The sequence below is a fragment of the Thalassophryne amazonica genome, chromosome 2 (assembly GCF_902500255.1).
Source record: "Thalassophryne amazonica chromosome 2, fThaAma1.1, whole genome shotgun sequence".
NCBI lineage: Eukaryota > Metazoa > Chordata > Actinopteri > Batrachoidiformes > Batrachoididae > Thalassophryne > Thalassophryne amazonica.
The window spans coordinates 19,554,624-19,568,588 of NC_047104.1; the positions used below are offsets into that span (position 1 = coordinate 19,554,624).

At 41.5% G+C, this 13,965-nt stretch overlaps 1 protein-coding gene across 3 annotated transcripts in view; it reads left to right on the forward strand.

The window, feature by feature from the left end:
* Positions 1 to 13,965, forward strand: part of efl1 (elongation factor like GTPase 1) — a 144,621-nt gene that overhangs the window by 72,356 nt on the left and 58,300 nt on the right. For all 3 annotated transcript variants that reach the window (XM_034184059.1, XM_034184065.1, XM_034184075.1), the window contains one exon: positions 12,698 to 12,828. In XM_034184059.1, the coding sequence (XP_034039950.1) occupies positions 12,698 to 12,828 (131 nt within the window). The remainder of the gene's footprint in view (positions 1 to 12,697; positions 12,829 to 13,965) is intronic.

Below are 13,965 nucleotides of genomic sequence, written 5' to 3' on the forward strand. Positions count from 1 at the left end.
TGACTCGTTGTGTCAGTAGCTGCCAGTGTACTGAAGTCAATACTGAAAATTATCGGTTTAGCTTTTACCTGTAACTTCTGCAAAGTTTTTTTAGGGATTTATCGGTTTAGCTTTATAAAAGTTTACAGTTTGTGGATTTCCGGTTATCGAAGCTAACTTTTTGGTTTGCTGTGTCCACCACTGGGTAGCTGTAGCTGAAGCCTGGGCCTGTTGTTGGATGGCTGTAGCTGAAGCTTGGGCCCAGTGGTGGGTGGCTGTAGCTGAAGCTAACGTGTCACTGTAAAGCTCTATTAGCATTCACTCTCTGAGAATAGAGTAGAATAGAATAGAATAGAATGCAGCCTTTATTGTCATTGTACATACATCAGTAAAATTTGTCCTCTGCATTTAACCCTTCCTAATTACAGTTAGACACAATCCAACCACTAGGAGCAGTGGGCAGCCACAGTCTGGCACCCGAGGACCAACATGCAAATTCCACACAGCAAGGGCGGGAATCGATCCCACAACCTTCCTGCTGTGAGGCACCAGTGCTAATTACGAAGCCACCAAAGTCCAGTGTAGGTTCCTTGTTAATGAAGCCACAGCTTGGCGCTCAAATGATTCCCTCATTGTCGTTCAAACAGAGAGGCGATAAAATGGAGTGGGGGAGATAGAGAAAGAGATGTCAAAAAGCTGAATATCAGACCAGGAAGCCACGCCTTCACACAAGCCCGTGCCTGGCTGCAGTTGTACGTGCGCAACTGCTTTAAAGCCACAGGGGGCGCTACAAAATACCACATAAGCAATACAGTTGAACTCTAAAAGCAGTCTGAATTATTCATACACATTTTAAGTGCAGTCAGTCTAATATTACTCTGTTACTTGCTGTAAATACTGTAAATAGTCCTTTTTAACAGAATAAGCGTAGATCACAATAAACTTAAATCATTGTCCAAATATTAATGAACTAAAATTCCATTTTGGCTTCTACATCCAGGTTTGGAGTGTCCCGACTGCTCCGTGTTTCCAGAATCCTCTAATAGTGTTGGTGAACCGACGGATGTAACATCAGAAATTTTTTATGTATCAGTAAATGTATCCAAGACTCAAGATGCGATGATGGATTTTGGTGGAACTTGGCCCGGCGTCTTTCAGCAGAAGAATGTTGAGGTTGTTTCTGTCTGTCATTTCTTGATAAATACTGTTATTGAAGACACATGAAACTTTGAGCCAAAAAAAGTCCAGCAGGGGCTTTTCTTTTGAATAAAGATGAACTCATGTAGTGTGCAGGGGCACATTAACACAACTTGAGGTCCCTGTGCTGTGGAGATTCAGCCAACCCCCCCCCCCCCCCCCAATCCCTCTGTCACCACATATCGTGTAAATACATTTATTTGAGAACACACACCATACACAGGATTAAAGGCACTTGTTGGGAAAGTGTAGTGACACAGACCCACAACAGGGGGCGTAAATGAACGGACAATGAAAATGCCAAAGATAACAATTTAATGTTGTGAAATGTGCACAATGGAGTACAGATACAACTTTAGGTAACAGTCAATTAAACAATAGGTGACGTGTGGGCAGGCTCGAGGATAGGAGACGCCTGTCCAGAGAAGAGTCGGCCCCACACGATTTCCACTGCCAGCGGAGACCTGCAACACACCAAAGCCGCCAAGTCCTGAGTCCCCAGGTGGCCACCGCCTCCAGCTGTCGGATCGGGTACTGCTGGCAGGAAGAACAAACAGATCAAGTGGGTGTGTGCACACCCAGGAAACAGTCAGCAAAAGTCACAGTCCTCTCCTGAGGGAATAATCCACCACACCCAGGAAACAGGAACGCTAAGTATGTGCAGTACCAATAGTATACTTAAGTGATAAGTGAGGAGTGGGAAACGCCAACTCCTTCCAACTTCCACCACCCAGCTCCAAGCTGCGAGTATACACGGTTACGACTGCCAAACTTAGAAACAAGAAATGTGCGAACGGCACAATAATGGCTCAGAGGTTTACCTGTCGGGTAAGCTGATTTCTTGGCAGGGATGTGATGTCACTGCCAGGCTTTTATGGGAGATGGTGATGATGGATGATTGATGACAGCTGTCAGCTCCGGGCTGCTCCTGGGAGGCGGCTGCGCCCTCTGGTGCCTGAAGCCCGCCATTCAGGCAGGGCACCCTCTGGTGGTGGGCCAGTAGTACCTCCTCTTCGGGCGACCCACACAACAGCACTCTTTGAATGCTGCGCGATTGCCACATAATCTTTTTTTGTAATGGCCCAGTCACACGGCACTTAACGAAGGGTGACGAAGCCCTGACGAAACAAGAAATCTGGACTTTCGTTGACTGTCGTTGACATCGTTTAACCTTCGCGCAGCTTCGTTCCTGCAGCGGGCGCTTCGTCAGGATTTTTAAACTGTTGAAAAATTTGAACGAAGGGCAACGAAAACCTCAGGTCGTCTGTTTCGTTTTGCTGTCGTTCTTGACGTTTTTTAATCGTTTGTGTAGTTTTTGTAACCTTATTGTTTAATTTGACTTCGTTGGAGCAGCTGAACGTTTTCACACAGTGCAGAAGCTGGTTTGTGAGCGCTGAGGCTGCTGCTGCGTTCATGTACCGTCGGAAATTACAGGGCAAACTCAGCCTGCTTGCTTGGATTTTTTTTATCTGTGTGGGGGGGCAGCTTCAGTGGGCGCAGACACATTACATAGGCCAGAATTAATCTTTTGTGTGGATATAATTAATTATTTTGCCACAAGCAACTGTTGAATTTGAAACAACGAAAAAGTCGTGTAATTTCCGACGGTACTTGAATGCAGCATCAGCGGCAGCAGGAGCTCCTGCGTGCGCTTATTATTTTGTATTAAATATAACAAAATGAGTGTAGGAATGACAATCCAGTCCTTCTGTACATGTGGCAACAGGCAGATGAATCAAATCAAATCAATTTTATTTATATAGCGCCAATCACAACAAACAGTTGCCCCAAGGCGCTTTATATTGTAAGGCAAAGCCATACAATAATTACGGAAAAACCCCAACAGTCAAAACGACCCCCTGTGAGCAAGCACTTGGCGACAGTGGGAAGGAAAAACTCCCTTTTAACAGGAAGAAACCTCCAGCAGAACCAGGCTCAGGGAGGGGCAGTCTTCTGCTGGGACTGGTTGGGGCTGAGGGAGAGAACCAGGAAAAAGACATGCTGTGGAGGGGAGCAGAGATCAATCACTAATGATTAAATGCAGAGTGGTGCATACAGAGCAAAAAGAGAAAGAAACACTCAGTGCATCATGGGAACCCCCCCAACAGTCTAAGTCTATAGCAGCATAGCTAAGGGATGGTTCAGGGTCACCTGATCCAACACTAACTATAAGCTTTAGCAAAAAGGAAAGTTTTAAGCCTAATCTTAAAAGTAGAGAGGGTGTCTGTCTCCCTGATCCGAATTGGGAGCTGGTTCCACAGGAGAGGAGCCTGAAAGCTGAAGGCTCTGCCTCCCATTCTACTCTTAAAAACCCTAGGAACTACAAGTAAGCCTGCAGTCTGAGAGCGAAGCGCTCTATTGGGGTGATATGGTACTATGAGGTCCCTAAGATAAGATGGGACCTGATTCTTCAAAACCTTATAAGTAAGAAGAAGAATTTTAAATTCTATTCTAGAATTAACAGGAAGCCAATGAAGAGAGGCCAATATGGGTGAGATATGCTCTCTCTTTCTAGTCCCCGTTAGTACTCTAGCTGCAGCATTTTGAATTAACTGAAGGCTTTTCAGGGAACTTTTAGGACAACCTGATAATAATGAATTACAATAGTCCAGCCTAGAGGAAATAAATGCATGAATTAGTTTTTCAGCATCACTCTGAGACAAGACCTTTCTAATTTTAGAGATATTGCGTAAATGCAAAAAAGCAGTCCTACATATTTGTTTAATATGCGCATTGAATGACATATCCTGATCAAAAATGACTCCAAGATTTCTCACAGTATTACTAGAGGTCAGGGTAATGCCATCCAGAGTAAGGATCTGGTTAGACACCATGTTTCTAAGATTTGTGGGGCCAAGTACAATAACTTCAGTTTTATCTGAGTTTAAAAGCAGGAAATTAGAGGTCATCCATGTCTTTATGTCTGTAAGACAAGCCTGCAGTTTAGCTAATTGGTGTGTGTCCTCTGGCTTCATGGATAGATAAAGCTGGGTATCATCTGCGTAACAATGAAAATTTAAGCAATGCTGTCTAATAATACTGCCTAAGGGAAACATGTATAAAGTGAATAAAATTGGTCCTAGCACAGAACCTTGTGGAACTCCTTAATTAACCTTAGTCTGTGAAGAAGATTCCCCATTTACATGAACAAATTGTAATCTATTAGATAAATATGATTCAAACCACCGCAGCGCAGTGCCTTTAATACCTATGGCATGCTCTAATCTCTGTAATAAAATTTTATGGTCAACAGTATCAAAAGCAGCACTGAGGTCTAACAGGACAAGCACAGAGATGAGTCCACTGTCTGAGGCCAAAAGAAGATCATTTGTAACCTTCACTATTGCTGTTTCTGTACTATGATGAATTCTAAAACCTGACTGAAACTCTTCAAATAGACCATTCCTCTGCAGATGATCAGTTAGTTGTTTTACAACTACCCTTTCAAGAATTTTTGAGAGAAAAGGAAGGTTGGAGATTGGCCTATAATTAGCTAAGATAGCTGGGTCAAGTGATGGCTTTTTAAGTAATGGTTTAATTACTGCCACCTTAAAAGCCTGTGGTACATAGCCAACTGATAAAGATAGATTGATCATATTTAAGATCGAAACATTAATTAATGGTAGGGCTTCCTTGAGCAGCCTGGTAGGAATGGGGTCTAATAGACATGTTGATGGTTTGGAGGAAGTAACTAATGAAAATAACTCAGAACAATCAGAGAGAAAGAGTCTAACCAAATACCGGCATCACTGAAAGCAGCCAAAGATAACGATACGTCTTTGGGATGGTTATGAGTAATTTTTTCTCTAATAGTTAAAATTTTATTAGCAAAGAAAGTCATGAAGTCATTACTAGTTAAAGTTAAAGGAATACTCTGCTCAATAGAGCTCTGACTCTTTGTCAGCCTGGCTGCAGTGCTGAAAAAAAACCTGGAGTTCTTATTTTCTTCAATTAGTGAGGAGTAGTAAGATGTCCTAGCTTTACGGAGGGTTTTTTTTTATAGAGCAACAGACTCTTTTTCCAGGCTAAGTGAAGATCTTCTAAATTAGTGAGACGCCATTTCCTCTCCAACTTACGGGTTATCTGCTTTAAGCTGCAAGTTTGTGAGTTATACCACGGAGTCAGGCACTTCTGATTTAAGGCTCTCTTTTTCAGAGGAGCGACAGCATCCAAAGTTGTCCTCAATGAGGATGTAAAACTATTGACGAGATAATCTATCTCACTCACAGAGTTTAGGTAGCTACTCTGCCCTGTGTTGGTATATGGCATTGGAGAACATAAAGAAGGAATCATATCCTTAAACCTAGTTACAGCGCCTTCCGAAAGACTTCTACTGTAATGAAACGTATTCCCCACTGCTGGGTAGTCCATCAGAGTAAATGTAAATGTTATTAAGAAATGATCAGACAGAAGGGGGTTTTCAGGGAATACTGTTAAGTCTTCAATTTCCATACCATAAGTCAGAACAAGATCTAAGGTATGATTAAAGTGGTGGGTGGACTCATTTACATTTTGAGCAAAGCCAATTGAGTCTAATAATAGATTAAATGCAGTGTTGAGGCTGTCATTCTCAGCATCTGTGTGGATTTTGTATAATAGATTACAATTTGTTCATGTAAATGGGGAATCTTCTTCACAGACTAAAGTTAATTATGGAGTTCCACAAGGTTCTGTGCTAGGACCAATTTTATTCACTTTATACATGCTTCCCTTAGGCAGTATTATTAGACGGTATTGCTTAAATTTTCATTGTTACGCAGATGATACCCAGCTTTATCTATCCATGAAGCCAGAGGACACACACCAATTAGCTAAACTGCAGGATTGTCTTACAGACATAAAGACATGGATGACCTCTAATTTCCTGCTTTTAAACTCAGATAAAACTGAAGTTATTGTACTTGGCCCCACAAATCTTAGAAACATGGTGTCTAACCAGATCCTTACTCTGCATGGCATTACCCTGACCTCTAGTAATACTGTGAGAAATCTTGGAGTCATTTTTGATCAGGATATGTCATTCAAAGCGCATATTAAACAAATATGTAGGACTGCTTTTTTGCATTTACGCAATATCTCTAAAATCAGAAAGGTCTTGTCTCAGAGTGATGCTGAAAAACTAATTCATGCATTTATTTCCTCTAGGCTGGACTATTGTAATTCATTATTATCAGGTTGTCCTAAAAGTTCCCTAAAAAGCCTTCAGTTAATTCAAAATGCTGCAGCTAGAGTACTGACGGGGACTAGAAGGAGAGAGCATATCTCACCCATGTTGGCCTCTCTTCATTGGCTTCCTGTTAATTCTAGAATAGAATTTAAAATTCTTCTTCTTACTTATAAGGTTTTGAATAATCAGGTCCCATCTTATCTTAGGGACCTCGTAGTACCATATCACCCCAATAGAGCGCTTCGCTCTCAGACTGCAGGCTTACTTGTAGTTCCTAGGGTTTGTAAGAGTAGAATGGGAGGCAGAGCCTTCAGCTTTCAGGCTCCTCTCCTGTGGAACCAGCTCCCAATTCAGATCAGGGAGACAGACACCCTCTCTACTTTTAAGATTAGGCTTAAAACTTTCCTTTTTGCTAAAGCTTATAGTTAGGGCTGGATCAGGTGACCCTGAACCATCCCTTAGTTATGCTGCTATAGACGTAGACTGCTGGGGGGTTCCCATGATGCACTGTTTCTTTCTCTTTTTGCTCTGTATGCACCACTCTGCATTTAATCATTAGTGATCGATCTCTGCTCCCCTCCACAGCATGTCTTTTTCCTGGTTCTCTCCCTCAGCCCCAACCAGTCCCAGCAGAAGACTGCCCCTCCCTGAGCCTGGTTCTGCTGGAGGTTTCTTCCTGTTAAAAGGGAGTTTTTCCTTCCCACTGTAGCCAAGTGCTTGCTCACAGGGGGTCTTTTTGACCGTTGGGGTTTTACATAATTATTGTATGGCCTTGCCTTACAATATAAAGCGCCTTGGGGCAACTGTTTGTTGTGATTTGGCGCTATATAAAAAATTGATTGATTGATTGATGTTAAAATCGCCCACTATAATTATCTTATCTGAGCTAAGCACTAAGTCAGACAAAAGGTCTGAAAATTCACAGAGAAACTCACAGTAACGACCAGGTGGACGATAGATGACAACAAATAAAACTGGTTTTTGGGACTTCCAATTTGGATGGACAAGTCTAAGAGTTTTGTCCATCCAAACTGGTTTTTGGGACTTCCAATTTGGATGGACAAGACTAAGAGTCAAGCTTTCAAATGAATTAAAGCTCTGTCTGGGTTTTTGATTAATTAATAAGCTGGAGTGGAAGATTTCTGCTAAAGCCTCGGCCCATGCTACGAGCGTTCTGGCAGTTAGTGTGACTCGGGGGTGTTGACTCATTTAAACTAACATATTCATCCTGCTGTAACCAGGTTTCTGTAAGGCAGAATAAATCAATATGTTGATCAATTATTATATAATTTACTAACAGGGACTTAGAAGAGAGAGACCTAATGTTTAATAGACCACATTTAACTGTTTTAGTCTGTGGTACAGTTGAAGGTGCTATATTATTTTTTCTTTTTGAATTTTTATGCTTAAATAGATTTTTACTGGTTCTTGGTAGTCTGGGAGCAGGCACTGTCTCTACGGGGATGGGGTAATGAGGGGATGGCAGGGGGAGAGAAGCTGCAGAGAGGTGTGTAAGACTACAACTCTGCTTCCTGGTCCCAACCCTGGGTAGTCACGGTTTGGAGGATTTAATAAAATTGGCCAGATTTCTAGAAATGAGAGCTGCTCCATCCAAAGTGGGATGGATGCCGTCTCTCCTAACAAGACCAGGTTTTCCCCAGAAGCTTTGCCAATTATCTATGAAGCCCACCTCATTTTTTGGACACCACTCAGACAGCCAACAATTCAAGGAGAACATGCAGCTAAACATGTCACTCCCGGTCCGATTGGGGAGGGGCCCAGAGACAGAGTCCAACATTGTTTTTGCAAAGTTACACACCAATTCAATGTTAATTTTAGTGACCTCCGATTGGCGTAACCGGGTGTCATTACTGCTGACGTGAATTACAATCTTACCAAATTTACGCTTAGCCTTAGCCAGCAGTTTCAAATTTCCTTCAGTGTCGCCTGCTCTGGCCCCCGGAAGACAATTGACTATGGTTGCTGGTGTCGCTAACTTCACATTTCTCAAAACAGAGTCGCCAATAACCAGAGTTTGATCCTCGGCGGGTGTGTCGCCGAGTGGGGAAAAATGGTTAGAAATGTGAACGGGTTGGCTTTGTACAGGGGGCTTCTGTTTAGAACTACTCTTCCTCCTCACAGTCACCCAGCCGGCCTGCTTTCACGGCTGCTCGGGATCTGCTGGAGGGGAACTAACGGTGGCTAAGCTACCTTGGTCCGCACCGACTACAGGGGCCTGGCTAGCTGTAGGATTTTCCACGGTGCGGAGCCGAGTCTCCAATTCGCCCAGCCTGGCCTCCAAAGCTACGAATAAGCTACACTTATTACAAGTACCGTTACTGCTAAAGGAGGCCGAGGAATAACTAAACACTTCACACCCAGAGCAGAGAAGTGCGGGAGAGACAGGAGAAGCCGCCATGCTAAACCGGCTAAGAGCTAGTAGCTGCGCTAAGCTAGCGGATTCCTAAAAACACACAAAGTGAATAATGTGTAAATAATTTAGAGGTGATTCAGCAGAGGGAGTGCTTTATTTAAGGCACGTGAAGATTACACTGTGAAACAAATCGTTATCTAGTTAACTAGATCAATCTAACTGCGCAGATTAAACAGCTAACAGATACAGCAAAACACCGCTGTGCTCCGGAACAGGAAGTGATACAATACCGCAGTGAGAGCCAACCACCAGTCGATGAATCAAAATGATGATATAAAGAGCTGTTCTGGAAGGCAGAATTCACGTTGTGGATCAGTGATCAGCTGGTGTAAATAACCGCAAGAGTCAATGCGCGCATTCACACGCACTGATTAATTTACTGCTCTGATATATTCTATCATCTTTACACTTATATTTATATTTATTCTCCCTTTTGACAGTTTTCTGTTATAAATCAATATATATGTGACCACGGAACACTTTTTTTTTATTTATTTATTTTTTTATTGGAGCACGATGAAGCACGCATCGTGTCGACAGACAGTGTGGATTCTGATGATGATGGAGATGATCCCTCTTTTGTTCTGGACAAGGAACCAGAGCAGGTGGTCCATCGACATCTCTACAGATTCTGTTTGCAACGAATTGTAACATTTTTTACCTTTTCCCTTCATTCAGGAATCGTCGTGTGCAGTGTGACTGTGCCATAAAGTCATCTCATGGTCAGCTCTGGCTCTGTTCCATTTATTTAATCTCAAATGACACAAGGCAAAATGCACACAACACAGAGATGTAGCAAATCATTTAATCACTTCAAGAAACAATTTCATTCAAGAAATTCACCAGCTCTGCCAAACAATTCAAAGTAATTAAGAAATATGCTAAAAACTGAAATATTCTGTGGGTAAAATAAGTATTGAATGCATCACCATTTTTCTCAGTAAATGTATTTGTAAAGGTTCGATTGACATAAAATTTTCTCCAGATGTCGGTAACAACGCAAAACACATACAAAAAAATTTAAAAAGTACAGAAATTAAGTTGTGTAATATTATACAAATAATGAATGTTTATAAGTTCCATGGTATGAATATGTCATTCCATTGAAAGAATGTAAAAACATTCATTATTTGTTTTATATAATGGCTAAAATAGATCATTGTCATTTGATATTTTATTAATTTATAAACAACAGAAAAGGGACTTACATTTTGGTGTTCCACTGGTGCTAAAGTCAGAATTGTGATGTGTTGTCCGGTGATGCTGTGCACTGACGTCAGACTTCCATAAAAAAAAAGAAAAAAAAAAAGACTTTGTGTAGTTCCTCAGTCCAGCCACAAATCACCTCAGCTTTTCATCTGAACAGTTCATGCCTCCAGGCGGCTTACAGCGGAGTGGATTTTGTGTGTGTGTTACAAGTATTAGCACCATCAGTTAGCTCAATCAAATTGTCGTTTCACTTATGTCGTTGTCCCAGTGCAGTGGATTTGTTTTGTGTGTGCACACGCGTAGGTGTGTGCATGTGCAGAGTGCAATAGTACCAAACGTATGGAACCAAATTTGCACTGTAAATGGAACCAAACCGCACTCTAAATGCAATGCAACACAAATGGGACAAATAAGCCATGTCACGTGACATACAAAGCACCAATCAATTGATAAAGATCCACTCAGCCGTTATATAAAATGGAATGACACAGGGAAAAAGTATTGAACATGCTTATTGAAATTTATTTCATATTTCATATAAAAGCCTTTGTTGGTAATGAAGCTTCAAGACACCTCCTGAACAGACAAACTAGTCACATGCATTGCTCAGGTGTGATTTTGGTCCATTGTTTCACACAGTCTTCAAATCTTGAAGGTTCCATGGACCTCTTCTATGAACTCGGATCGTTTGTTCTTTCCGTAGATTTTCTGTTGGATTCAGGTTAGGTGATTGGCTGGACCATTCCAGCAGCTTTATTTTCATTCTCTGAGTTTCCTTGTCTGTGTGTTTGGGATCATTGTGTTCTTGAAATGTCCACTCTTGTTTCATCTTCACCATCCTGGTAGATTTTTATCAATAATGTTTCAGTGCATTTTCCATTCACCCTTCCTTCAGTTGTATGACGTTTCCAGTGTTATATGCTGAACACCAGGCCCACACCATGATCAGGATGTTCCACCTCCAAATTTCATTCTTGGTATGGTGTTTTTTGGGGTGATGTGCAGTGACATTTATGGAAACCTTGTAACCTTTTTTAAATGAATGAAATAGATATTAAAGAAAGAAGAAAGAAAGAATGACCAGAGTGGTGTGATATGTTCAATGCACAGAGGTGTGTTAGAGCCATTATTATCATTATGAACAGGGATGTGAATCTTTGAGTATCTCATGACTTTATTTTGATTCAAGGGGTCACCATTTGATTCAAAATAGATTTTTGATTACAAACAAATTTTAATTAGAAATTAATTCAGTACATAGAGCTGCTAATTCCTGGAGCAACTCAACTGTGCTGAGTAAGGTGGTGTGACAAATGATGCCATGAAAGGAAAGTGTGTCTTAAATTGTTTTATATATGAAAAAGACAACATGTATCTATGAATGAAGGTATTCCACAAAGTCTTTTGAAATGTAACAACTGATGGATCTAGTTATTGTTTGGCTGGAGATTTGATTTTTGATTTGTAATGTTTTTTTTTTTGTCTATTGTAAGAGCCACAGCTTCAGCCAATTTAATCTAAAGACAATAAATGGACTGCATTTATATAATGGTAAATGGACTGCATTTATATAGCTCTTTTCCATCTGCATCAGATGCTCAAAGCACTTTACAATTATGCCTCACTTTCACCCCGATGTCAGGGTGCTGCCATACAAGGCGCTCACTACACACCGGGAGCAACAGGGGATTAAGGACCTTGCCCAAGGGCCCTTAGTGATTTTCCAGTCAGGCAGGGATTTGAACCCATGATCTTCTGGTCTCAAGCCCAACACCTTAACCACTAGACAATCACCTCCCCTATAACAATATGATGCAAACTTCATATTTCATTATTTTGTGTCATATTTCATGTCATTTGATGTTATATATTCATCATAAATAACATTTAAAATGATAAAACGCATTAATATTGGATGGATATATTGTTTGAGGTTGTGTTCAAAAATTTACAGACAGTAGCTTTAATGTGTGAGCTGCAGAGAGCTGATCAGACACTTTTACACTGTCAGACAGATTAAATGTAAGTTTACAGGCGCTAACTTTAATGTGTGAGCTGCAGAGAGTTGAGTCAGTGCAAACTTTGTTTTTTCATTAAACATTTTTTATTTGATTACAGCTTGTTAGCATTTGGTGAATTTACTCTGTAATGCTTTTTTTTTCTTTTGAGTAGTTATGACTTAGTTGTGTTGTAACATGTTGGATATGGTGAATATGGCGGCACAGTGGCTGAGTGGTTAGCACTGGTGCCTCACAGCAAGAAGGTCATGGGATCACTTCCCGCCCTTTCTGTGTGGAGTTTGCATGTTCTCCCCGTGTCTGTGAGTTTCCTCCATGCACTCCTGTTTCGTCCCACAACCAAAAAAACATGCTTATTTAGGGTCTGCTCCTTCTCTGCTTCTGACCAAAGCAGCTTCTCTACATCTGGAGTTGATCCCTGGGCGCCGGACTGTGGCTGCCCACTGCTCCTAGTGCTTGGATTGTGTCTACTTGGAATTAAGATGGATTAAATGTAGAGGCAAATAAAGGCTCTGCTTCTTCTTTTTCTTCTTCTTCTTCTGCTTCACATTGAAAACACAACTTTCAAATTGCACAAAGAAGGAAGCCTGAAGTGAAGGCTTTTTGTTGGACTCTTTCCACCTTTGAGGTATTGTGTTATTAGAACATGAAATGACAGGTGTCCTTGTGATTTTGTGTCCTCCAACATGAAAGAGGTCAAAGCAGAGGATGAAGATGAGCACACCTTCATCGCATTTGCCCGAGTGTACAGTGGAGTGCTGAAGAAAGGACAGACCGTGTTCATCTTAGCTCCAAAATATGATCCTGTCCAAGGCCTGAGTATGGTAAGAACCCACATTTGGCTGTCTATGTCTGTCTGTGTGTTAGGGTTTGACATGGGTCACGCTGAGTTGAAGTTTAACATGGTTCAGACAGAGTTAAGGTTCAATGTTTGGGTTTGACATGGTTCACATTGGGTTAGTATTTGAGATGGATTGTTCTAGGTTAGGTTTTGATGTGGGCCAAACTAGGTTGGGATTTAGGGTTTGGATTTGACATGGGTCAGCCTATGTTAGGATTTAGTTTTGGGGTTTAATATAGGTCATACAGGGTGAGTTTTTCCACATGGATCATACAGGGTTTGGGTTTGTCATGGGTTGTCCTGGATTAGGGTTTAATGTGGGTCACACTGAATTAGAGTTAGGATTTGACATGGGCTAGACTGGGTCAGGGTGTGGCACTCTTTGGCTTTCCACTGACACTGCAGCAAAGTATGTTTCAAGGCCGTATGAGCCCTGCACCACGTAAGGCAGCAGCTTTGGACCATGGTGTACATGGTGTACCCCCTCCTCACCATCCAGCTCTGGAAAGTGTGAGTGCTTATAGCTGTAGACACAACAGAACGGTGACAACCCAGTAGCAGAGACGAGGAGTGGAGTGTGTCGAAGGTGTCTTCCACCCACAGCAGTTGCTCAAGCCACTGATAATTCTGAGACTCAGGAGAACTCCTTGGAATATGTGATGTGTTCATAGCAGAGTAGAGCAGAAAACACTCTAGATGCTTGCAGTAGGCATGGGTAGATTGTCAAGAGCTATACTTTGTACTCTTGTAATTTGTAAAAGGTCAAGTTTTTCATGTTGCCTTAAATAGTTGTAAGGATGATTTTGAAGGAAATTTTGTTGTTTCTGTTGTTGCTGTTATTTTAAAAGAGAACCAGGTGTATACGGTCTTATGTAGCCGCCTCCCACATCTTTTTTTGTGAGCAGGTCGCTGTTTTTGTGCAGCTGCTTATAGCACTTTTAAGTTGAAAATCTCTGAACTTTTCAGAAAGATGTTGTGATGTCACTGCAGCACTTTTTGAGGCCACCGGGTTGAGACATTTCTTTTTGCTGATTTGTCACTCAGTCTTTTACGGCAGAGTTAAAATTGCACATCACAACCTCGTCATTAGCTGTTTATTGTTGTCATAGAAATGGACTGC